This window comes from Saccopteryx leptura, chromosome X, assembly GCF_036850995.1.
Source record: "Saccopteryx leptura isolate mSacLep1 chromosome X, mSacLep1_pri_phased_curated, whole genome shotgun sequence".
Classification (NCBI taxonomy): domain Eukaryota; kingdom Metazoa; phylum Chordata; class Mammalia; order Chiroptera; family Emballonuridae; genus Saccopteryx; species Saccopteryx leptura.
This window is the reverse complement of record NC_089516.1, coordinates 34,009,121-34,032,659: the sequence shown is the minus strand read 5'-3', so window position 1 is coordinate 34,032,659 and position 23,539 is coordinate 34,009,121. Positions and strand designations below refer to the sequence as shown.

The window sequence follows — 23,539 nt, the reverse complement described above, 5'->3', positions numbered from 1 at the left end:
TGGCAGTGACAAATATGGAACCAGACATTGACCATCTCATTAGCCAAAAGCAGGTTGTAGTTCCCATTGAAATACTGGTCAGTTTATTGATTTAAATTTACTTGTTCTTTATTTTAAATATTGTATTTGTTTATTTGTTCCTGTTTTGTTTTTTTACTTTAAAATAAGATATGTGCAGTGTGCATAGGGATTTGTTCATAGTTTTTTTTATAGTCTGGCCCTCCAATGGTCTGAGGGACAGTGAACTGGCCCCCTGTGTAAAAAATTTGGAGACCCCTGAAGTAGAGACTCCTGGGGTTCATTGGTTCCTAGCTCTTCTCTCTTTTTAAATAATCTCAGGGAATAGCCACGTGGAAGTTAATTTAATCCAACATTTACTAGGGAATCTGAGCTGTCTTTTGTTGGATTTGCACTGCAGTTAACTGATTAACCCTTTTTTCTCTTCCTTCCACCCTCTAGCCTGCTGCAATTTAACTTAGGACATCTCAGAATTGTCTTCTTGTCACGAAGCAGCTCTAGAAGTCTGTAAGAGTAGTCAAAAGCATTTTATTTTATTTGTTTTTTTTCTAACTTGTGATATTATGTATATGAATGTTAAGGATGTAGAAACGAATTGAAAAACCTTTTACTTAATTGATAGAAAATTATTCTTTTTAAATTATTTCTTCAAATTACTGGGAAATATTTTGAAGAAATATTTTGCAATGTAGAACACCTGTATTAATTCCCCTTGAAATTTACTTTGAAGTAAACCTGATATTTGAAATAAAAAGTAGCTAGTTTTCAGGAAAGCATTAATACATTTCTTTACCCTTTGCTTTAAAGATGATCTCAAGCTTTTTAGATCAACAAGCCATCTTGCTTGTGGACACTGCTGATCGCCTGGCCTCATTAGCTAGAGATGCTCTAGTCCATGCACGCCTACCTAGTTTTGCCATCCCATATGCCATTGATGTGCTGACTACTGGGTCTTACCCGTGGCTCCTAATTTACGTTAGGGTGAGTACATTCTCCCCCACCCACCCTGTTCTTAAAAGTTGAAGGATTTAGCATTGGATCTACTATATTATTAAGAAGACTAGCAAAACCTGTTATATTTTTATTTTTTAATTTTTTTTTAATTTTTAAAAATTTTTTTTGTATTTTTCTGAAGCTGGAAACGGGGAGAGACAGTCAGACAGACTCCCGCATGCGCCTGACTGGGATCCACCCGGCACGCCCACCAGGGGGCGACGCTCTGTTGCGACCAGAGCCATTCTAGCGCCTGGGGCAGAGGCCAAGGAGCCATCCCCAGCGCCCGGGCCATCTTTGCTCCAATGGAGCCTCGCTGCGGGAGGGGAAAAGAGAGACAGAGAGGAAGGAGAGGGGGAGGGGTGGAGAAGCAGATGGGCGCTTCTCCTGTGTGCCCTGGCTGGGAATCGAACCCGGGACTTCTGCACGCCAGGCCAACACTCTACCACTGAGCCAACCGGCCAGGGCCAACCTGTTATATTTTTAAAACGTATTTCATGTAGTTTTTGTTTTCCTCTGTAAAAATTGTGTTTTGCTTTTTAAAAATAAATTGAGGTCAGAATGTGAGTAGCTATCACAATGGGTGAAAAAATATATTTTTTTTTTTGGTGAGGGTGAACAGATGTGTAAATGTTACTTACATCTATTTTAGATATGAAAATAACTGCATGCTAGTTGCTTCTGGGAAGTGTTTTTAAATTTTTATTGTGGTAGTTTTTTTACTGCCTTGGTATTATTATATTTTATACTTTTAAGAAGTGGTGGAAGCCTCACCAGGTGGGGATGCAGTGGATAGAACGAGGGATTGGGACGTGGAGGACTCACATTCTGTTGTAAAGTGCCAAAAGCTACAGAATTAATATTAATATTTTAGGACAGTTAAAGGACATTTTATTAATTTGGGCTAGGCGTGCAGAAAGATTTTGTGGGTGTGATTTCTATGCTTATTTGATTAGCATCAAAACTAAGATGGCCAATAGCATTGTGTTGTAAATGCAGAAGAGGAAGGAGACTTGGATTCCCTGACCTTCCCCATACCTGTGGGAGGAGGGGTGAATAGCTAGCCAGGTGCAGGGAAAGGGAGGATTGAGCAGGCCCTTTCCTCTCCCTTCTTTCTTTCTTTAGTGGGCCATTCCCAAACACTGATCCCGTGACACCATGTAAGCTCCCCCTCCCATCCTGAACATGTGTGATTAATGTATATACCTCTAGACAAAGGGATGACAAATGAACACTAAAAAATTTGGGAATATCTTCTAATATGAAAAATATTTTTCACTATTGTGTTACCTTATAAGTTTTAATATATAAAAATGTTTTTTATAAATCCTATAAACAAATATAAACTTAATAATAATTATGTCATGTCCCCCCCCTCCTGTTCCCACCAACCTATGTGTAATCAGGAATATAGCCTCAGGGCTATATTCGGGGCTACACAATTTGGGTCTGTTGCCCTGTGTCAGCCATATGCAGCCGGCATATTTAATAAATTTCCTTCTTTAATAAAAATTTTCAAAAACTTATTTGGACTACATGCCTCTACAAACACCTGCAAATTTGTGAATTTAATTACTTTACAACAGTTCGAAACCCCGAGGTCGTCAGCTTGAGTGCAGGCTCATCTGCTTTGAGCAAAGCTCACCAGCATGAGCCCAAGGTCGCTGGCTTTAGCAAGGGGTCACTTGCTCTGCTGTAGTATCCCCCTCATTGAGGCAATATGAGAAAGCAGTCAGTGAACAACTAAGGTGCCGCAACGAAGAATTGATGCTTCTCATCTCTCTCCCTTCCTGTCTGTATGTCCCTACCTGTCCCTCTCTGTCTCTCTCTGTCTCTGTCTCTGTCATACACACAAAAAAAAGTGGTGGAAGTCATCTGGTGACATTAAGTTGGTTTCATAAATAGAGCATGAAGAAGATCATGTTGTATGACCATCTTAGCTGGGTGATTGGTGGAATCATTTGGCACTCTAATGCATGATAGTAAAGGTCATTATTATTGGATGTAGACTGTAGAAATGAGTGTGAAATTCTCTTGGGTTAAGTAAGAAAAAGCTGTGTTAAGATAGGCACAACTAAAAATTATGCCTCTTTGTGCATTATTTTCAAATCACTTAAATTTTTTTTATTTTTTTAATTCATTTTAGAGAGGAGAGAGACAGAGAGAGAGAAGGGGGGGAGGAGCTGGAAGCATCAACTCCCATATGTGCCTTGACCAGGCAAGCGCAGGGTTTTAACCGGCAACCTCAGCATTTCCAGGTCGACACTTTATCCACTGCACCACCACAGGTCAGGCATCACTTATATTTTTTTGAAGGATAAAATTATTCCTCCAGACCTAATTACCAAAATTGAGAAACAGCTACACTTCACCAGCTGCACGAGATTCTTAGCTTGTAACCACAGATCTTCCTCCTCACTTAGCAAATCTCACAGTTGGTATGTACCTGAAGGTTATTTTCTTAAGAATTGACTTGTTAGAATGTCTTTGAAAGGCTTTTGGGATTTTATTCAAAGAAATGAAATACTGTGAAGTTTTGATCTATAATTCTGGTGGTGTTTGAATCTGTAACTTGTCAGCCCTATCATATCTCTATTACCTGGAAATACGGTGCTGGTATTTGAAGCTGGCGAGCGGGTGAGATTACCTGGGGCTGGAGGAGAGACAAGTCCTTGATAGATATGTGTATTCCAAACTGCCCTCCTGATGTTCCGCTTATCTGTCAGACCTCACCCTTACTGGACTATCGCCCTGAGACAGAGGAATTCCAAAAAGCTGATGAGCCGCCCCAAGAAGGGGCTCCGGACACACCGGGACTTTTGATTCAACACCCACATGCTCGAAGCCCCCCAAGGAGGAGCATTCCGGACATACCAGGACTTTTGCCTCAGTACCCCCTCAGGCTCTCCCAAACACTACATAACTCGCCCCTAGTCTGTAACCAGCGCTCTTCTCCCCGGGAGAAGTGCCCGGCAGGGTTCCTTTCTTCCTTTCAATAAAGCCTGTTACTCTGGTCTTTCGGACTCCCATGGATTCCAACAGTCCTAGAGTTGAGACTCAAGAAAATACTGTTTGTTGATGTTAGAAGAGTTGTCTTTGGTTTTTTAATGACCTGGAACTTGGCTACTGCTTATGCAGAAACCACTGAATTGTTTGAACATTTATGAAAAAAAAAACAAAACGTTCAGCCTATTTAAAATTTCTTATAAGCAAGACTGTAAGTTTTAGGTTAGCAAAAAGCTGCTTATTTTTTTTTTAATCAAAGTAGACTTCTTCTTCTTCTTCTAAAAGCAAATGGCCTGGTGAAGTTTCTAGTTGAAGGAGAATTTGAAGGCACCTTGACTGTAATGGGAGATGATCCTGATGTTCCGTGGTGTCTTCTCAAGCTAGAAATTTTAGTAGAGGATAAGAAAACAGGAGGTAGGCAGATGTGGAACTGAAGCTTTGGGAGCTCCACTGAGGCTGGTGGGGTCTTTGATTCCGGGAGGACCTGGAGAAGATTTTCCGGGTTGTGGAACCGGAGACTGCATCAGGGCTTTGGGAGCTCTGAGTGAGAGGGAAGCCGTCTTCCCTGCCCGTTTGCTCGTACGCCGGTGCGAGACTTAAATAAATGGAATGGCTCACCAAAAAAACCCAAAAACAGAGGTAAATAATAAATATGGATTTAAATCATAAGCATTGATTTAAATATTTGATGGGGTTTTTTTTGTTTTTTGGGGGTTTTTTTTTTGTATTTTTCTGAAGCTGGAAACGGGGAGAGACAGTCAGACAGACTCCCACATGCGCCCGACCGGGATCCACCCGGCACGCCCACCAGGGGGCGATGCTCTGCCCCTCTGGGGCGTCGCTCTGTTGCATCCAGAGCCATTCTAGTGCCTGAGGCAGAGGCCACAGAGCCATCCCCAGTGCCCGGGCCATCTCTGCTCCAATGGAGCCTCGCTGCGGGAAGGGAAGAGAGACAGAGAGGAAGGAGAGGGGGAGGGGTGGAGAAGCAAATGGGCGCCTCTCCTGTGTGTCCTGGCTGGGAATCGAACCCGAGACTCCTGCACGCCAGGCCGACGCTCTACTGCTGAGCCAACCGGCCAGGGCTTGGGGAAAATTTAGTATTGAGCTGTTTACAGTCCTTGGTTCCCTGTTTGAATTTTGCTTGATTCCCATTTTCTTTAAAGAAATCAGAGGTAATAGGTTGTTTTGTTTTGGGATTTTTATTTGTGTGCATATGTTTTATTTTACTATTTTTCTTCTTTTCCCAAGTGAGAGGAGGGGAGATAGACAGACTTGTGCATGCACCCCGACCGGGGTCCACCTGGCAACCCCCATCTGGGGTCATGCTCGCAACTGAGCTATTTTTAGTGCCTGAGGTGGAGGAGCCATTCTCAGCGCCCTGGCCAATGTGCTCCAACCAATCGAGCTGGGACTGTGGGAGGAGAAGAGAGAGGAGGATGGGTGGAGAAACAAATGGTTGCTTCTCCTGTGTGCCTTGACCCAGAATCAGACCTGGGACATACACATGCCAGGACGATGCTTTACCACTGAGCCAACCGGCCAGGGCTTATTTTTAAATTCTGTGTCTATGGGGTTTTTTGTTGTTGTTGTTTCATTGATTTGAGGGTGAGGGAGAGAAGCATCAACTCATTTCATTTAGTTATGTACTCATTGATTGCTTCTCATACATGCCCTGACCAGGGATTGAATCTGCCATCTCTGGTATGCTGGGTTGACGCTTTAGCCACTGTCCCACCCAGCTGGGGCTGGTTCCTCCCCCTCTCTTCATTGGGTGGAAGGGAGATGAGAAGCATCAACTCATAGTTGAGTCACTTCTCAATGAATTTGTTGTTCATTGATTGCTTCGCTTATGTGCCTTGACTGGGGGGGCTCAAGCCTAGCCAGTGACCTTTGGGCTCAAGCTGGTGACCCAGCGCTCAAGCTGGCGAGCCTGCACTCAAAACAGATGAGCCCACACTCAAGCTGGCTACTTCAGAGTTTAGAACTTGAGACCTCAGCATCCCAGGTCAACGCTCTATCCACTGCGCCACTTCCAGTCAGGTGGGGCTGTTTTGTTTTGTTTTCAATACAGTAAATCAGATACTGTATTTGATTACAGAATGGCTGTCTTCTCTGTATTAATGGATTCCTTCCACACACCGTGTGGGCCTGCAATGTTTTGGGCTTTGGCCAAGGTACACAATAGCTCGCCTCTATTTCATTCCAAAAGTTAACAGTTTTGTTAAAAAAATTGTGTATTTTTTCTTTTTAGTCAACAGGTTCTTGGGAGGAAAACAGGGACGGCATCTGTTCACAAAGTTACAATTAAAATCGATGAGAATGATGTCTCTAAGCCTTTACAGATTGTTCATGATCCTCCTCTGCCAGCTTCTGACTCCAAATTAGTAGAAAGAGCCATGAAGGTAGTTGATCTCAATATATTTTAATATTGGTTTAATTAAATGAATAAAATATGACTTAACCACTTATTCTTAAACTTTTAGTACAAATTTTTAAAAATACCTAATGTTCCTAAAATCCTTTATGAAACTTGTTTTAAATGGTTGTTATGCTTCTACATTTGTTATTTTTAAAAATCTAATATTATTATAATTTTAAAGATGTTCTTTTATATTTTATAATTTCAATCAGATCATTTTGTTTTTAAGGTCTGTCATTTAATCTCTATTATAACTGCTACATATATAGTATCTTGATCTATACTTACCAAAATGTTATCTAGAGTCTTTAAGCTACCAATACCAATATTTATTTTTTTAAGTTTAAGTTTGCACTTAATCTGTATAATTCTAAAAGGAAGTATTTTGAAGCACTATAATCTACTCAGGCTTTTAAAGTAAAAATGTTTAAATAGCATATATGATTCTGTTGTTCTGTGCAGATCGATCACTTAGCAATAGAAAAACTCCTGATTGACAGCGTCCGTGCATGGGCTCATCAGAAGCTCCAGGAACTGAAGGCCATTCTTAGAGGCTTCAATGCCAATGAAAACTGTAAGTTCTTTTAAATAGGCGTTTCTGTTTCTTTTGTTTAAATTAGTATTCTTATTTTCTGAAGGGTCTGTCTTAATATAACTTCTTTCCTGATATACTGGTTTTGTTGTGGAGGCTAGACATTTTTGTATTTTAACTTGTGATCTACCAAGCTTGTCCTAACTTTCCCTTTCTTTTCTTTTTATTTAGCTTGGCCTTATTTTTTTTTTTTAATTTATTTTCTGAAGCTGGAAACGGGAAGAGACAGTCAGACAGACTCCCGCATGCGCCCGACCGGGATCCACCCGGCACGCCCACCAGGGGCGAAGCTCTGGCCACCAGGGGCGAAGCTCTGCCCACCAGGGGGCGATGCTCTGCCCCTCCGGGGGCGTCGCTCTGCCGACCAGAGCCACTCTAGCGCCTGGGGCAGAGGCCAAGGAGCCATCCCCAGCGCCCGGGCCATCTTTGCTCCAATGGAGCCTTGGCTGCGGGAGGGGAAGAGAGAGACAGAGAGGAAGGAGGGGGGGTGGAGAAGCAAATGGGCGCTTCTCCTATGTGCCCTGGCCGGGAATCGAACCCGGGTCCCCCGCACGCCAGGCCGACGCTCTACCGCTGAGCCAACCGGCCAGGGCCTAGCTTGGCCTTATTTTTAAAATGTATTTGTATTGACCCTCCTTTATACTCTCTTCCCTATTGAAATGGAAGCTATTTTAACATTTTAGTATGAATCTGTTTTCTTTTAGTTTTTCTCGAGAGTAAGGCAGACTTGCACATATTTATAATATAGCTATAAAATGTGCCTCATTGAAGCAGAACTTATGCTTTGTCTTTTAAAACGTAGTTTTGAATTGTTAATACATTAACGCAGTCCAAAATAAGAAATACAGATATACCCACATAGTGAAAAATCATCTAATTTCCTAGTAGATTCAGAGGTTTGGGGGACAATCTTTTAGAAAGTAAGCACTTTGATTCTAGGACTCCATTTTTGCAGTAGCACAGTGAGCATATTTACTGTCCCTACCCCAGTGATTTGGCCGTGGCTGCCTAGTGCCTCCAGGGAGCAGGTCAGTGAGATGATGTAGGTGAGGTGCCATGGAAATGTGAATGAAGTCTCAGTGCTGGTAGCAGCGGTGCCGCCCTTCAGCCTTTCTTAGTCAGGGAGCACCCCCCCCCCCCCCCCCGCCCAAGCCATTATTCTTTTTTTTTTTTTTTGCATTTTTTCGAAGCTGGAAACAGGGAGGCAGTCAGACAGACGACAGACTCCCGCATGTGCCGACCTGCCGACCGAGATCCACCCGGCATGCCCATCAGGGGGCGATGTCCTGCCCCTCTGGGGCTTCGCTCTGTTGCATCCAGAGCCACTCTAGCGCCTGGGGCAGAGGCCAAGGAGCCATCCCCAGCGCCCGGGCCATCTTTGCTCCAATGGAGCCTTGGCTGCGGGAGGGGAAGAGAGAGACAGAGAGGAAGGAGAGGGGTAGGGGTGGAGAAGCGGATGGGCGCTTCTCCTGTGTGCCCTGGCCTGGAATTGAACCCAGGACTCCTGCATGCCAGGCCGATGCTCTACCACTGAGCCAACCGGCCAGGGCCCAAGCCATTATTCTTAACAAAGCAGCTTCTTAGGTATGGATTGATCAGTCACACTGGGTTAGAACAGCTTTGATGAAGTAAGAAAAGATGGAGTTAGGAAGATAAATTTATCTTTAAAATACAGTATTTCCAAGGAAGGTGAAAGAATAGAGGGGGGAAAAAGAGGGTCTAAGCCAAGCTAAAGATGGAGAGGAATGCCTGACTAGGTGGTGGTGCAGTGGATAGAGTGTTGGACTGGGATGGGGAGGACCCAGGTTCGAGACCCGAGGTTGCTAACTTGAGCACGGGCTCATCTGGCTTGATGGGGTTAGTTTCCACTTTTTTGCCTATGATGAATAAGTGTACACGTTTTTGTGTGCATCTACGTTTTCATTTCTCTTGGACGTATATGTACCTACGAATGGAATGGCTGGATCATATGGCAACTAACTGTTTTACCGTTTGACATGTCTAACACCTCTTTTTAATCTCACTAGTAGCATGTGAGGTTTACAGTTTCTCCACATCCTCACCAACACCTACTGTCTGTGTTTTTGTTTCTAGCCATTCTGGTGGGTATGAAGTGGGTTTTTTTTAATCCATTTATTGATTTTAGAGACAGAGAGAGAGATACCGATTCACTGGTTGTATTCCACATGTGCCCTGACCAGGGATCAAACCTGCAACCCCAGCACATCGGGACATATTCCAACTAACTGAGCTACCTGGCCAGGGCCTCTCATAGTGTTTCTTTTTTTTTTTTTACAGAGACAGAGTGAGAGTCAGAGAGAGGGATAGACAGGGACAGACAGACAGGAACGGAGAGAGATTAGAAGCATCAATCATCAGTTTTTCATTGCAAGACCTTAGTTGTTCATTGATTGCTTTTCTTATATGTGCCTTGACTGTGGGGCTACAGCAGAACGAGTGACCCCTTGCTTGAGACAGCGACCTTGGGTCCAAGCTGATGAGCTTTTGCTCAAACCAGATGAGCCCGCGCTCAAGCTGGCAACCTCGGGGTCTCGAACCTGGGTCTTCCACATCCCAGTCCGCTGCTCTATCCACTGTGCTATCTTAATTTTTCTAATTTTCCTTATTTCCAATTCTTCAAAATAATGAAATTCTAAAATTTGTTGGGATTGTAGAAAATGGGTGTTTATGATCTTGTGATGGACTCTGGTTTACTTTAGTATCATCTGTAAATAAACCTTAATAACTTAAAAAAACAACTTAGTATGATTGCTCAGGAGAATATTTAATTTTTTTTTTTTTTTTTTTTGTATTTCTCTGAAGCGGGGAGAGACAGTCAGACAGACTCCCGCATGCGCCCGACCGGGATCCACCCGGCACGCCCACCAGGGGGCGATGCTCTGCCCCTCCGGGGCGTCGCTCCGCCGTGACCAGAGCCACTCTAGTGCCTGGGGCAGAAGCCAAGCAGCCATCCCCAGCGCCCGGGCCATCCTTGCTCCAATGGAGCCCTGGCTGCGGGAGGGGAAGAGAGAGACAGAGAGGAAGGAGGGGGGGGTGGAGAATCAAATGGGCGCCTCTCCTATGTGCCCTGGCCGGGAATCGAACCCGGGTCCCCTGCACGCCAGGCCGACGCTCTACCGCCGAGCCAACCAGCCAGGGCCGCTCAGGAGAATATTTAAGTTACTTTGAAAAATAGACTCTAAGCATGTGTTTATGCAGGAAGTTTTGTGTGCTGTTTGTACAAGTTGCGAAGATTTTTCTGTAGCCGCATTTTGTAGAGATGTTACTGCTTGAGTGGCCAGAAGATCTGAGTTCAGCTGCGTGGTCTTGGATAAGTCACACTTTTTGAGCCCTGTTCTCCTTGTCTTTAATTAAAGGATGTCTAGGCTCTTCCTAGATTTCTAACTGGTGGAAGTGTGCTACTGCAGTGGTTTTCAGTTCCTGGTTTCTGTAGAGTTCTCTGTTAGGGAAAGGTGCTTTGCATCTATGTTTTGGAGGGGAGGGGAGGGGAGGGGAGGGTTGGGGTGGGAAGTGCTGGCATTTGGGGTTGGGCCTCTCAGTTCTGCTTTAACCAGAACAGTTCTGGAAATGAGGACTTGATCATCGGAAAGGGATTGCTGACCCAGCATTTTAGCACATATGCTTTAATTTGTTTTTTAAATTTGTGTTCATGCGTTTATACTGTTCAGGTAGTGTTACTTTATCTTTGTGATGGGAAAGAATGCTGTAGTCAGATACTTGACTAGGCCCACGGGCTGTTATTGCAGTCACCCTCGATCACCTAGCTTTTCTTCCAGCTCCTCACTGGAATAGACAGAGGACATGAGTAGCTTGGAAAATGGAGCATTTCAAGGGATAGCTAGGAGAATGCACAGGCAGCAGGCGCTGTAGAGCTCAGGTGGCAGTATGTGGTTTCTTAAGGGTGGGAAGTGGGGGTAGGAAAAGACTCGGGAAAGGAGGCAGGACTTAGGAGAGAAATTCCATGAAAGGCAGTGCAGGGCACTGAAGGGCATTTGCCATGTGGCCCTCTTGCAGCGTTGCCTGACTCTTGGAAGGTGGGGTGCTCTCCTTGGGTTGTGCTTTGTCAGCACTGGAATTAGGGTACTGAGGTCAGTTCAGAAGCTGTGAACCACACACAGCCCTTCCTAATTGTGTCTAGTTGCTTGTCTTCAGTCTTCACACTTTATATTACTGTCTATTGTGTATTCCTCATGTTGTCCTTAATAAATAGATAGGGAAAAATAAGAGGAGCTATGTACATGTTCCTGCTGCAGAAAAAAGTAGTGTATAGTCCTGTCATCTTGCACAGCCTTTAATTTTCCCTTCTATAGTTAACTCATAAGTTTCTCCATTTCTTGATTACCTTAACACCTGTTACCTTTAAATGCGTACGGCCTTATATATTTTATTTTCTAGACATTGGTGGTCATGAAATATGTTCAGAGATCTCTATCAAAGTATTTTCTATCTTTTGGTCTGTGTTGTATATTCTACTCTGATGCCCTATCTTTTCAAGAATACTCAATTTTTATAGTTAGATTGAAATTGTAATTGTTATTCTAATTGTCAGAATTAGGCTTTCTCCGTTGCTACACTTTAAAAATATTTTTGCTTTGGCTCTATGGCCTCTGCCTCAGGCGCTAGAGTGGCTCTGGTCGCAACAGAGTGACGCCCCAGAGGGGCAGAGCATCGCCCCCTGGTGGGCAGAGCGTCGCCCCCTGGTGGGCGTGCCGGGTGGATCCCGGTTGGGCACATGCGGGAGTCTGTCTGACTGTCTCCCCGTTTCCAACTTAAGAAAAAAAATTGTTTTTGCTTTAAGGAATACATACATCCCTAGCCCATTAGGAATTATAACAGTACTGATAAGTTTTTAAAATCAGGAACCCTGCTTCAAATCTGTAAGTACTTTTTATTATGTTAACATAGTCACTTCAGCAAAACATGAACTAATTTGTGACACTGCTCTGAATTGTAAAATATGGTGAAAGAAATTCCTGATTGTGCCTTTTCTGTTTTTTGTTCTGTTTTTCGTTATCAGGTGAGAGTTCTAGATCTTCATGTTAAACATTTGTATACAAATACGTATCAGATATACATGAAAGCAGTTTATTTTCATCTGACAAATATGTCTCCTTCAGTTTCTTTGCTTTATTGATGATTTGGATAGTACCAATGGTACTTCACTCATTTTAATTATTGCAAATTCATAGTATGAGGTTTTGGTTTGTCTCTTTGATTCATAAAGGAGTACAGATAACGTAGACTGTTAAGCACTTTGCTTTTTAAATCACCTTTACAAACTTGTCATTTCTTCCTCCCAAGGACCCATGGGATGGACAGGAAGATGTCCTTATTTAACAAAGGAGCACAGAGAAGCCCCACCTGATGAAAGGGACTACGTTTCCGCTCTCCTCACTGCCCGCCTTCTGTGCTGTAGCTAGAGGACTGGGGTAACCCAAAGAGCATATTTCTTTTACAACTCCCCAGTCTGATCAGCATGGCGTGCCTTCGGTGCTTTGCTCCTTTACTTATTGTTATGTCAACTTGTGGGAGTAAAGGAAACATTAATTGGGCCTGGTGGACATACTGTGAACTCTAGAACAAGTATATTGGCAGCTTTGGGAATTTTTGTATGGTAGTTACTTATGTTCTTATTTTATCTGTAACTTGGAAATGGGGTATATAAATAATGAAAATTTTTTTTTTCTGTATAATCAATAATGTTGAATAGTTCTCAAGTGTTTTTATTTTTAAACACATGGGCCCTAATTGCCAGAAAACTTTTATTTATGAAGACTGGTATTGAGAATATGGAGGTCATAGGTCATAGATGAAACTTATTTGATTTACCAAACAACTGATTTTCTTCCCATATCAAAGAGGCAGTCTTTAAAAATTAACTTCTTAGTAATTACTGAGTGAAAGTAAAATTAGAACCCAGCTCACAGATGAGGTTAAATTTTCCCTAGCTATTTTATCCTTTTATAAAGCATCTTGGAATTTTTGCTGTAGTGTTTATGGCAGGCGTGTTTGTTGCAGATTCCCTTGAAGATTACATTCTTCTTTTTGAGCTACTGATTGACCTAGTAGTACTATTCCAGTTTTGCAAAAATCATGTTTTCCTTCCAACAGCCATGATTGTTCAATAGTTTGTTTCTAGTCACTGAGAAATACTTTTTAAAAGAAATACTCAGATATAAATATAATTTTTAATTTTTTTTTTTTGTATTTTTCTGAAGCTGGAAACAGGGAGGCAGTCAGACAGACTACCGCATGCGCCCGACGGGATCCACCCGGCACGCCCACCAGGGGGAGATGCTCTGCCCATCTGGGGCATCGCTCTGTCGTGACCAGAGCCACTCTAGCACCTGGGGCAGAGGCCAAGGAGCCATCCCCAGCACCCGGGCCATCTTTTGCTCCAATGGAGCCTCGGCTGCGGGAGGGGAAGAGAGAGACAGAGAGGAAGGAGAGGGGGAGGGGTGGAGAAGCAGATGGGCACCTCTCCTGTGTGCCCTGGCCAGGAATCGAACCCCGGACTCCTGCACGCCAGACCGACACTCTACCACTGAGCCAACCGGCCAGGGCCTAATTTTTAATTCTTAACTGTTCAGCTTCCCTAGAGACTGCACTTCAGCTCTTGTTGTTCTCAGCTTGGAGCCCTGTGGTAGTTCAGAGTGTCTCCACATTTTTGTAGATTTGCATTCTGGAATGTTCCAATTGATGCTGGACTTGGTAAGTTAATAATGATATAGTCATTCAGCATAAGGAAACATTTTTAATAAAAGCAAAGTTAAGATTTTCTGCCATTAGATACTGAGAAGAGTGGCATAACTCACTGACATCTGTTCCTCGGGGCCCATTTTAACTGTACTTGGGATTTTCTTGGACCAGAAGTTAAACTTTCCAATATGAAGTACATTCATGTTGTTTCTCTTATGTAAAAGTAAAACTGTGGATGGCTGATGTTTTTTTGGATTAACTATTTTATCGCTGATAAATAGCTGGGTGATACAGAGATAGCTACAAGAGAGTCTCATGTCCTTCATGGCTGAATGACCATTTAAACATCTAAGATACTTTGGGGCACAGAATTCTGGAGGAAAAGATATTTGTTTGTTTTTTCTGGCTTAAATACAGTAGAAATTAAAGCTGGATTTCTTATGTGTTCTGTTACTGAGTTGGCGTTCTGAAATGATGAAACACTAGGATCTTAGTGTTTTGGTATTGCTAATGAAACATTGCTCTTGCATATATTAACACATTTGCCATTTGAAATTAATATTAAGCTAGATAGATTGATGAAAATAAAAGGTTTTCTAGTTATATTGTGTGGCTGTAAAGATAGATTTTTCTATGAACAGCTCGTGGAAAACTGGCCACATTACTTTGAATCACATCACATTTATGATGGCTAAATGATGAGTGACACATGTATGAATTACCTTTTAACCGTGGTTCCAAACCAACCAGGCAATTGTTGTCTGTTCTTTAAAACATTTAACTGTTTCCTTCATTAACGCAGTACATACTCCTAAACAAAAAAACCTAAATTATGTAAAAATGAGAGAAGCATCAAAAGATAGTTACTCTTGGCAATCATTATTATTTTAGGGTATGTATGTCTGTCTTAGGTCCAACTACCATAGCAAAGAACCAGAGTGGGTGACTTAAACCACAGTTCTGGAGGTTGGGAGTCTAAAAGCAGGTTGCCAGCATGGTCGGGTTATGGTCAGGGCTCTTCTGCTTGTAGATGTTGGCCTTCTCACTCTGTGCTCACATGGCAGGGGGGGAGAGAGAGCAAACCCTCTACTCCACGGGCCGGGAACCTTTTTGGCTGAGAGAGCCATGAACGCCACATATTTTAAAATGTAATTCCATGAGAGCCATACAATGACCCGTGTACATTACACGTTATCCAGTATAAATTCGGTGTTGTCCCGGAGGACAGCTGTGATTGGCTCCAGCCACCCGCAACCATGAACATGAGGAGTAGGAAATGAATGGATTGTAATACATGAGAATGTTTTATATTTTTAACGTTATTTTTTTTTATTAAAGATTTGTCTGCGAGCCAGATGCAGCCATCAACAGAGCTACATCTGGCTCATGAGCCATAGGTTCCCTACCCCTGCTCTACTCCTTATAAGGGCCTTAATCCCATCATGAAGCCCCCAACAAACCTAATTATTACCTGAAGGAGCTATCTCTGAATACCATCATATTAAGAGTTAGGACTTCAACATTTAAATTATGGGGTGGGGCTGGGGGATAAAATTCAATCAGTAGCAGTGCTCTTTTTATTTTTCCTTTATTTGAAATCATTTTATATTTTGCTTTTTGCTCAGCATTCTATTATTACCATTTTCTGGTGTCATTAAAAATTCTAAGTGACATTTAGCATGCTGATCTTCAGCCAACAGCTCTTGCTTATGCCAGATACCATTTGTTTAATAAATCAATATATATATATTTTTTACAGAGACAGAGGGAGCGTTAGAGAGAGGGATAGACAGGGACAGATAGACAGGAATGGAGAGATGAGAAGCATCATCATGGCCCTGGCCGGTTGGCTCAGCGGTAGAGCGTCGGCCTGGCGTGCGGGGGACCTGGGTTCGATTCCCGGCCAGGGCACATAGGAGAAGCGCCCATTTGCTTCTCCACCCCCCCTCCTTCCTCTCTGTCTCTCTCTTCCCCTCTCGCAGCCAAGGCTCCATTGAAGCAAAGATGGCCCGGGCGCTGGGGATGGCTCCTTGGCTTCTGCCCCAGGTGCTAGAGTGGCTCTGGTCCCGGCAGAGCGACGCCCCGGAGGGGCAGAGCATCGCCCCCTGGTGGGCAGAGCGTTGCCCCTGGTGGGCGTGCCGGGTGGATCCCGGTCCGGCGCATGCGGGAGTCTGACTGTCTCTCCCCGTTTCCAGCTTCAGAAAAATACAAAAAAAAAAAAAAAAAAAAGAGAAGCATCATCATTAGTTTTTCGTTGTGCATTGCAACACCTTAGTTGTTATTGATTGCTTTCTCATATGTGCCTTGACCGTGGGCCTTCAGCAGACCGAGTGACCTCTTGCTTGAGCCAGCGACCTTGGGTCCAAGCTGATGAGCTTTTTGCTTAAGCCAGATGAGCCTGCGCTCAAACTGGCGACCTCAGGGTCTCGAACCTGGGTTTTCCGCATCCCAGTCTGACGCTGTATCCACTGTGCCACCGCCTGGTAAGGCATGTTTAACTTTTTAAAGAAATTGCCACACTAGTTTCCAAGTCACATCAGCAGTGTCTGAGAGTTTTCATTTCTGTACATCCTTGCTAACAGTAGCTACTGTCTTTGACTATAGCCATCCTAGTGAATGTTGGTTTTTTGTTTTGTTTTGTTTTTTTACAGAGACAGAGCCAGAGAGAGGGATAGATAGGGACAGGCAGACAGGAATGAAGAGAGATGAGAAGCATCAATCATCAGTTTTTCATTGTGACACCTTAGTTGTTCATTGATTGCTTTCTCATATGTGCCTTGACCGTGGGCCTTCAGCAGACCGAGTAACCCCTTGCTCGAGCCAGTGACCTTGGGTCTAAGCTGGTGAGCTTTTTCTGAAACCAGATGAGCCCACGCTCAAGCTGGTGACCTCGGGGTCTCGAACCTGGGTCCTCCGCATCCTAGTCCGACGCTCTATTCACTGCGCCACCGCTGGTCAGGCATGAATGTAGTTTTAATTTATGTTTCCCTAATGATGACTAATGATGTTGAGCATCTGTTCATGTGATTACTTTTTTTCATAATATGCAATGAAAACAAATTTTAAAGAAAAATGAAAATACATGTACAAAATATAAGCCCCAATTTTTTTTATTATTAGTGTTAACAAACTTAAATTATATTTCAATAAATATGATCAGAACAGTGTGAAAAAAAGAATTCAAACTCTATGCATGTTTTTCATTGAAAGTACATATATTGGCAATTAATATAGAAAATGCACTCTTATACTCAAATTTTTTGTTCCACACTCATAACAAAATAAAAAATTAAGAGTGAAATGACAATTTCATATGTGCTTTGAAAAGAAAACTTGTATTTATAACATATATTTATAGTTTATATTTATATTGTATTTATGATATATTTAGAATTTTTGATGTGACAGCTTAATTATTTATCTACTTATTTATTTACGTGAGAGGAGGAGAGATAGAGAGACAGACTACCGCATGTGCCCTGACTGGGATCCACCAGGCAACCCCTGTTTGGGGCTGATGCTTGAATCAACCGAGCTATCCTCAGTGCCTCAGTGCCTGAGGCTGAAGTTTGGACCACTTGAGCTATCCTCAGTGCCCAAGGATACTCTTGAACCAGTCCAGCCACTGGCTGTGGGAGGCGAAGAGAGAAAGATGGGGGAGAGGGAGGGGAAGAGAAGCCGATGGTTGCTTCTTGTGTGTGTTCTGACTGGAGATCAACCCCAGGACATTTGCATGCTGGGCCAGCACCCTATCCAGTGAGCCAACTGGCCAGGCCCTAGTTTTTAAAGAATTTATTGATTTTACAGAGGAGGGGGCAGTGAGAAGTATCAACTCGTAGTTGCTTCACTTTAGTTGTTCATTGATTGCTTGTCATATGTGCCGTGACTAGGCAAGCCCAGGTTTCGAACCGGTGACCTCAACATTCCAGGTTGATGGCTCTATCCACTGTGCCACCACAGGCCAGGCATATTTGTTAATTTATCTAATGTAGCCTGACCAGGTTGTGGCGCAGTGGATAGAGAGTTGGACTGGGATGCAGAGGACCCAGGTTCGAGACCCCGAGGTCACCAGCTTTAGCGCAGGATCATCTGGTTTGAGAAAAAGCTCATCAGCTTGGACCCAAGGTCACTGGCTCGAGCAAGGGGTTACTCGGTCTGCTGAAGGCCCGCGGTCAAGGCACATATGAGAAAGCAATCAATGAACAACTAAGGTGTCACAATGAAAAACTGATGATTGATGCTTCTCATCTCTCTCCGTTCCTGTCTGTCTGTCCCTATCTATCCCTCTCTCTGTCTTTCTCTCTGTCTCTGTAAAAAAAATTATCTAACCTAGGTTGGCTTGATGATAATACTAATTATAGGAGATAATGTATACCTTAACTGTTTCGTTTGTCTTTTAATAACATTCGTAGAGATACCATCTCACAAAGGTATATTGATAGGACTAGAAGTAGAGATTTAAAAGCAATTTTAGCAAGTTCAGGATATTCGTTTTTAACTTTTATCTGAAATAAAGCAACTATTGGTATTCCTTCATTGGTAACAAGTTCTAGCAGTTGTTCTTTTGAAGTTAGAGTTAAATTTAAGTTTTTCAGTGAAAACAAATGTTTTCTGGATTTTATACATTTAATGTCATATAGTATAACTTGGTTTTACTGCACAACTCGTATAGTTTTACCATATGCAGCTCACTATACAAATGTGACAGCAACCGAACTGGTCCGTACCCTGTTCAGCAAGGCAGGCCTACTGATTTGAGCTGGATGTTGTGGCATTTTTATGTTACCGTGAAAAGTTTCTAATTTCATATTCTTATTTTCTGTAGTCATAATCAGTGGATCAGTGAGAGTTTATGAACTCTTCTTTTCACATATTCCTTTTTCACATATTATGTGGTATCCTAGCCTTAAGGATAGATAATCATATTAAAGGAGTACTTTAGAAAGTATTGAAGTGAAATATGGTGGCTTAACAGAGAGAGGAGGGAAAGAAGGTAATTAATACCTACTGGCACCTGATATGTGCTTGTATATCCATCACTTCACATACACAGTACAAAACTGGGACAGTCTATCTCCAATGATACCATAAAATGAGGTACTTTCATACTTATGTATTGTTTGTTCTGTTTTATAAATACTTCAGGCATTTTATAAAGGATGTTGAGATTAGTTTGCACTGTCTTATAAACCCTAGGAAATCTGTCATCCCCTATAATAAGTTGATGTAGTTTCTCTTTCTTAATACTAGTTAATTCTACCTTATAACTAGTCAAAATCATTCACATCGCAGTTTAACTCCTAAAACAAGAAATAGAACTAACAACCTAATACAAAATTGGACAAATGATTCATCATTATGGTCATGTGTCCTTTTACTAGTTCAATTAAACTTTTGGGGTTTTTTTTTAGTGGTCTTCAGTAATCTATAAATCAGTAGCATACTGTTAATCAGAAAATTCTATGATTTTATGATGTGGATTCTTTTTTAAATTAAGGTTTTGGCTTGGACAACAGCGTTTCAAACCATCTATAAAACATCTGGGCCCTGGCCTGTTGGCTCAGTGGTAGAGCGTCGGCCTGGCGTGCGGGGGACCCGGGTTCGATTCCCGGCCAGGGCACATAGGAGAAGCGCCCATTTGCTTCTCCACCCCCCCTCCTTCCTCTCTGTCTCTCTCTTCCCCTCCCGCAGCCAAGGCTCCATTGGAGCAAAGATGGCCCGGGCGCTGGGGATGGCTCCTTGGCGCTGCCCCAGGTGCTAGAGTGGCTCTGGTCCCGGCAGAGCGAGGCCCCAGAGGGGCAGAGCATCGCCCCCTGGTGGGCAGAGCATTGCCCCCTGGTGGGCGTGCCGGGTGGATCCCGGTCGGGCACATGCGGGAGTCTGTCTGATTGTCTCTCCCCGTTTCCAGCTTCAGAAAAATACCAAAAAAAGAAAAAACAAAAAAAAAAACCATCTGCCTACAATAAGCACTGAACCATTGCAGCTGTCTAATTATTCAACTCATCCTATTGGAAAACTTTCTAAGAATAAACTGTTCATTAAACTTACTGGTCTTCCACAATGCTACATTGTAAGTATGCAAAGGGGTGATTTGGGTGATCGAGTTCAATAATACTTTCAGTATCTTGAATGATTTATTGTTTAATTTAATTTGCAAATGTATTTTATTGGATAGTTGACTTTTGTGTGGTTATTCTCAACCCAAGAGAGGAGGGAATGATGGTAGGGATGGGAAAAAGGAAAATTATGTCTCTAAGAAATTATATAATAATCAGGCAGGGTTGGGGACTGTAAAATATGCCCCCAAACCACACCCTAGGATTTTTCCTATAGTGAGGTCTCATTTCTGCTGGGAATGAGGCATCATCTTTGTATAAGAAGAAAAAAATTTGAAAGCAACTACTGTGAAGGTTTGGAGATGTTTTGGTGTCAGATAAATTTGTTTGGTTTTAATGAAATGCTAACTTGCATAATGCAGCCTCTTAAATACAAGGTGGGTGAAGAAGCTTTATTTTCTCATCCTTAATTGATCAAAAGGCATGTATATCCACTTTATTGACTGCATGTATCTTTCAGTGCATAGTAAGATCCTTTCTTACTCCTTTGTCACTCTTTCTAGGTGTTTTCCAGTTACTTCCTCTGAGGTCTTTGAATTGGTTAAAATTTGCAAAAATTTGAAATATGAATTCACCCTAAATATATTTACGTGTTTGTAGAAATTTCTGTGTACACCAAGTAGATATTTCTGACTAAAAATCTAAGGTGTTTGAAAAACTTAATCCAGGATTGTTGGTTGAAGGTATTGAGAGTGAATTTTTTTTAAGCTTTTGAGCTGTACTTTTAAAAGATATATTTAGAAGGTGCCTGTGTATCTTAAGTTAGGGTTATTTATGTAAACTAATAAACCTCATTGATGTGAATTTCACTTTTTTCTGAATTTTAAAACACCAGCTGTGGAACTAGATCCTCATGTGACAAAGGATTATTGTTTCAGTCCTCGGTGAGCTGCTTGGTCGACATTTGAAATGATTTGCAGAATACACAATAGTCAAATCTATGAACACACACATATCTCTTAAACTCAGCTGTACACAAAATAAAATGGGTATAATTTATTATTTTCTGACCTCATTCAGTATCAACAAAAAGCCAGGCTTTAGTTTTAATGACCAGTGATTTATTATGAAACAATAGTTTGTATCACATGGTTTAGACCAAAATCGAGTATGTTACTCTTCATTCTCCATATTTCTCACTTAGGATGATATATTCACGAAAGTGGAAAAATTACTACCATGGACACTAAGAACAGGAAAGGCTTGCTGCCTTGAGATGCCTTTCTGCCATTTCACTTTTCTCAAATTTATTAAGATATAATTTACGTATAGTAAAAATTTCACTTTTTTATGTCTTGTGTGTTAATAAATACACAAAGTTTTGTAACCTCCAGCTCAACAGGACACAAAACAGAGCCATCACGCCCCCCACCCCCAAATTCCCTCATGCTTCTCTGTAATCACATCCCTTCCCCCACTCTCCATTCTGACTCTAGTTCTGGCTTTCAGTTTAGTTTCTTTTACTTGGCATAATGCCTTTGACTTTCATCCACGTTGTTGTATGTGTAATAGTTCACAGCTTTTATAGCTGAGGACTGTTCCATGGTGTATAGCTGTGCCCCAGCTTGTTTAACCAGTCTCCAGCTGAAAGACTTCAGTCAGGGTTGTTTCCAGTGTGGGGCAGTTATCAGTAAGACTGCTATAAGCATTTGCATACAGGTTTCTTTGTGGACTTAAAGTTTTATTTCTTTTGGATAAGTAAGTAGGAGTAGGATAGTTGGGTCATATGGTGTTTATTTAGCTTTATAAGAAACTGCCAAACTCGCCCAGTGTGGCGGAACCATTTTGCATTCCTGGCAGCAACACACGAGCGTTCCAGCTGCTCCACACTCCTGTCAGCACTTGATACTGTAATTTTTAATTAGGCATTCTCATTTGCAATGGTATCTTATTGTAGTCTTAATTTACACTGCCCTCATGGCTGGTGATGTTGAATATCTTTGCATGTGCTTATTTGCCATCCATATATGTACTTTGGTGAAGTGTTCAATTTACTTTTTTATTAATTGAATTTTATTGGCGTGACACTGGTTAACGTAGTTACACAGTTTTTAGGTGCCACATTCTATAACACATCTTTGTACACCATACTGTGTGTTCACCCTCCCATTTACCCCCCCTTTCGCCCCCTCCATTTTACTTCTAATCCTTCCATTTCCTCAGGTGAATCAGTGTGATGCTTAGGTGTTGGCCAGATTTCTGAAGAGAGTATTGGGCGGTGTGTGCGGGAAGGGTAGGATGAGAGCTAGGAAAGTGTGTTGGTCAAGAGCCTTGCCTAATGGCATTTATTATTCTTACTAAAGTATTTAGCAGACTTTTCTTAAATTTCAGGTAGAACTTGAAAATAGTAAGCTGGTATAGTGAGTAAGAGCAAGGTCTCTGGAGCCAAACTTCCAGAATCAAAGCATGAGGCCATCACTTCTTATCTCTGAGGCCTTGGGCAAGTAACCTAACTTTCTTGTGCCTCAGTTTCCTTATCAGAAAAATGATGATAATTGTACTTCACAGAGTTATTAGGAGGATTAAATGTGTTAAGTAGTTAGGACAGTACATAATGCATAGTAAGCTCTCTTTTAATGTTAAATCTTGTTATTGTCTCAAGTAACTACAGTTTTCACTTGAAAAATCAGGGTTTATTTTTATATGCTTCCAAGTATGAGAGATAGTTGTCATTTTTCTCTGCCATAATAGTGGATATTTTAATGGTTAAGGAGAAAGCAGAGAAATTTAAAATAGGTAACATTTAAATTTTTTTTTTTTTGTATTTTTCTGAAGTTGGAAACGGGGAGGCAGTCAGACAGACTCCTGCATGCGCCCGACCGGCATCCACCTGGCATGCCCACCAGGGGGCGATGCTCTGCCCATCCGGGGCGTCGCTCTGTTGCAACCAGAGCCATTCTAGCGCCTGAGGCAGAGGCCACAGAGCCATCCTCAGTGCCCGGGCCAACTTTGCTTCAATGGAGCCTCGGCTGTGGGAGGGGAAGAGAGAGACAGAGAGGAAGGAGAGGGGGAGGGGTGGAGAAGCAGATGGGCGCTTTTCCTGTGTGCCCTGGCCGGGAATCGAACCCAGGACTCCTGCACGCCAGGCCGACGCTCTACCACTGAGCCAACCAGCCAGGGCTTAAAATAGGTAATATTTTAGAAAACCATAGTAGACCTGCTGGACTTAAGCATAAAATTTTTACAATTTATAAGCTGAGATGTGAATATGAAGAACACCTAATGTGAATAGTCTAAATGTCCTATTTGCTATAGTTTATGGTTGCTATAGTTTATAGTTTATTGTTCTTTAGTCTAATCTTTTAGAAAATTATATATTTACTAGGAATGCTTTTTCTGACATCACGATTGATTTTTCCTTGTTTAAAGAACAAAGACATTAGATTTATAATTCTGAGCCCTACTTGATATAAGGAGGGACACATCCAACACCTATTATTTCTGAGTCTCATTTCTGATTTGGGCCTTTGTAGGTTGTAGAGATGTTAGAGGTTCCCAATAAACCCACACAGCTGTCAGACAAGTACTACTTTATGTCTATGAGCGCTGTAGAATGTGAAGACAGCCCTGTCGTGGCACTCCTGCTGCAGCAGTTCAAGAACAACATCCAGGAATTGATTTTACGTATAAAAACCGGGAAACAGCCTAGAACCAGTACCAAGCGCAAGGTATGAT

The 23,539-nt window shown here is 42.2% G+C and overlaps 1 protein-coding gene across 1 annotated transcript in view; it reads left to right on the top strand.

The window, feature by feature from the left end:
• Positions 1-23,539, top strand: part of MED14 (mediator complex subunit 14) — a 77,861-nt gene that overhangs the window by 20,166 nt on the left and 34,156 nt on the right. Inside the window, 8 exon segments of the mRNA XM_066357777.1 lie at positions 826-999; positions 3,328-3,370; positions 3,373-3,399; positions 3,402-3,449; positions 4,303-4,431; positions 18,574-18,590; positions 19,657-19,818; positions 23,338-23,532. Coding sequence (XP_066213874.1) covers positions 826-999; positions 3,328-3,370; positions 3,373-3,399; positions 3,402-3,449; positions 4,303-4,431; positions 18,574-18,590; positions 19,657-19,818; positions 23,338-23,532 — 795 coding nt within the window.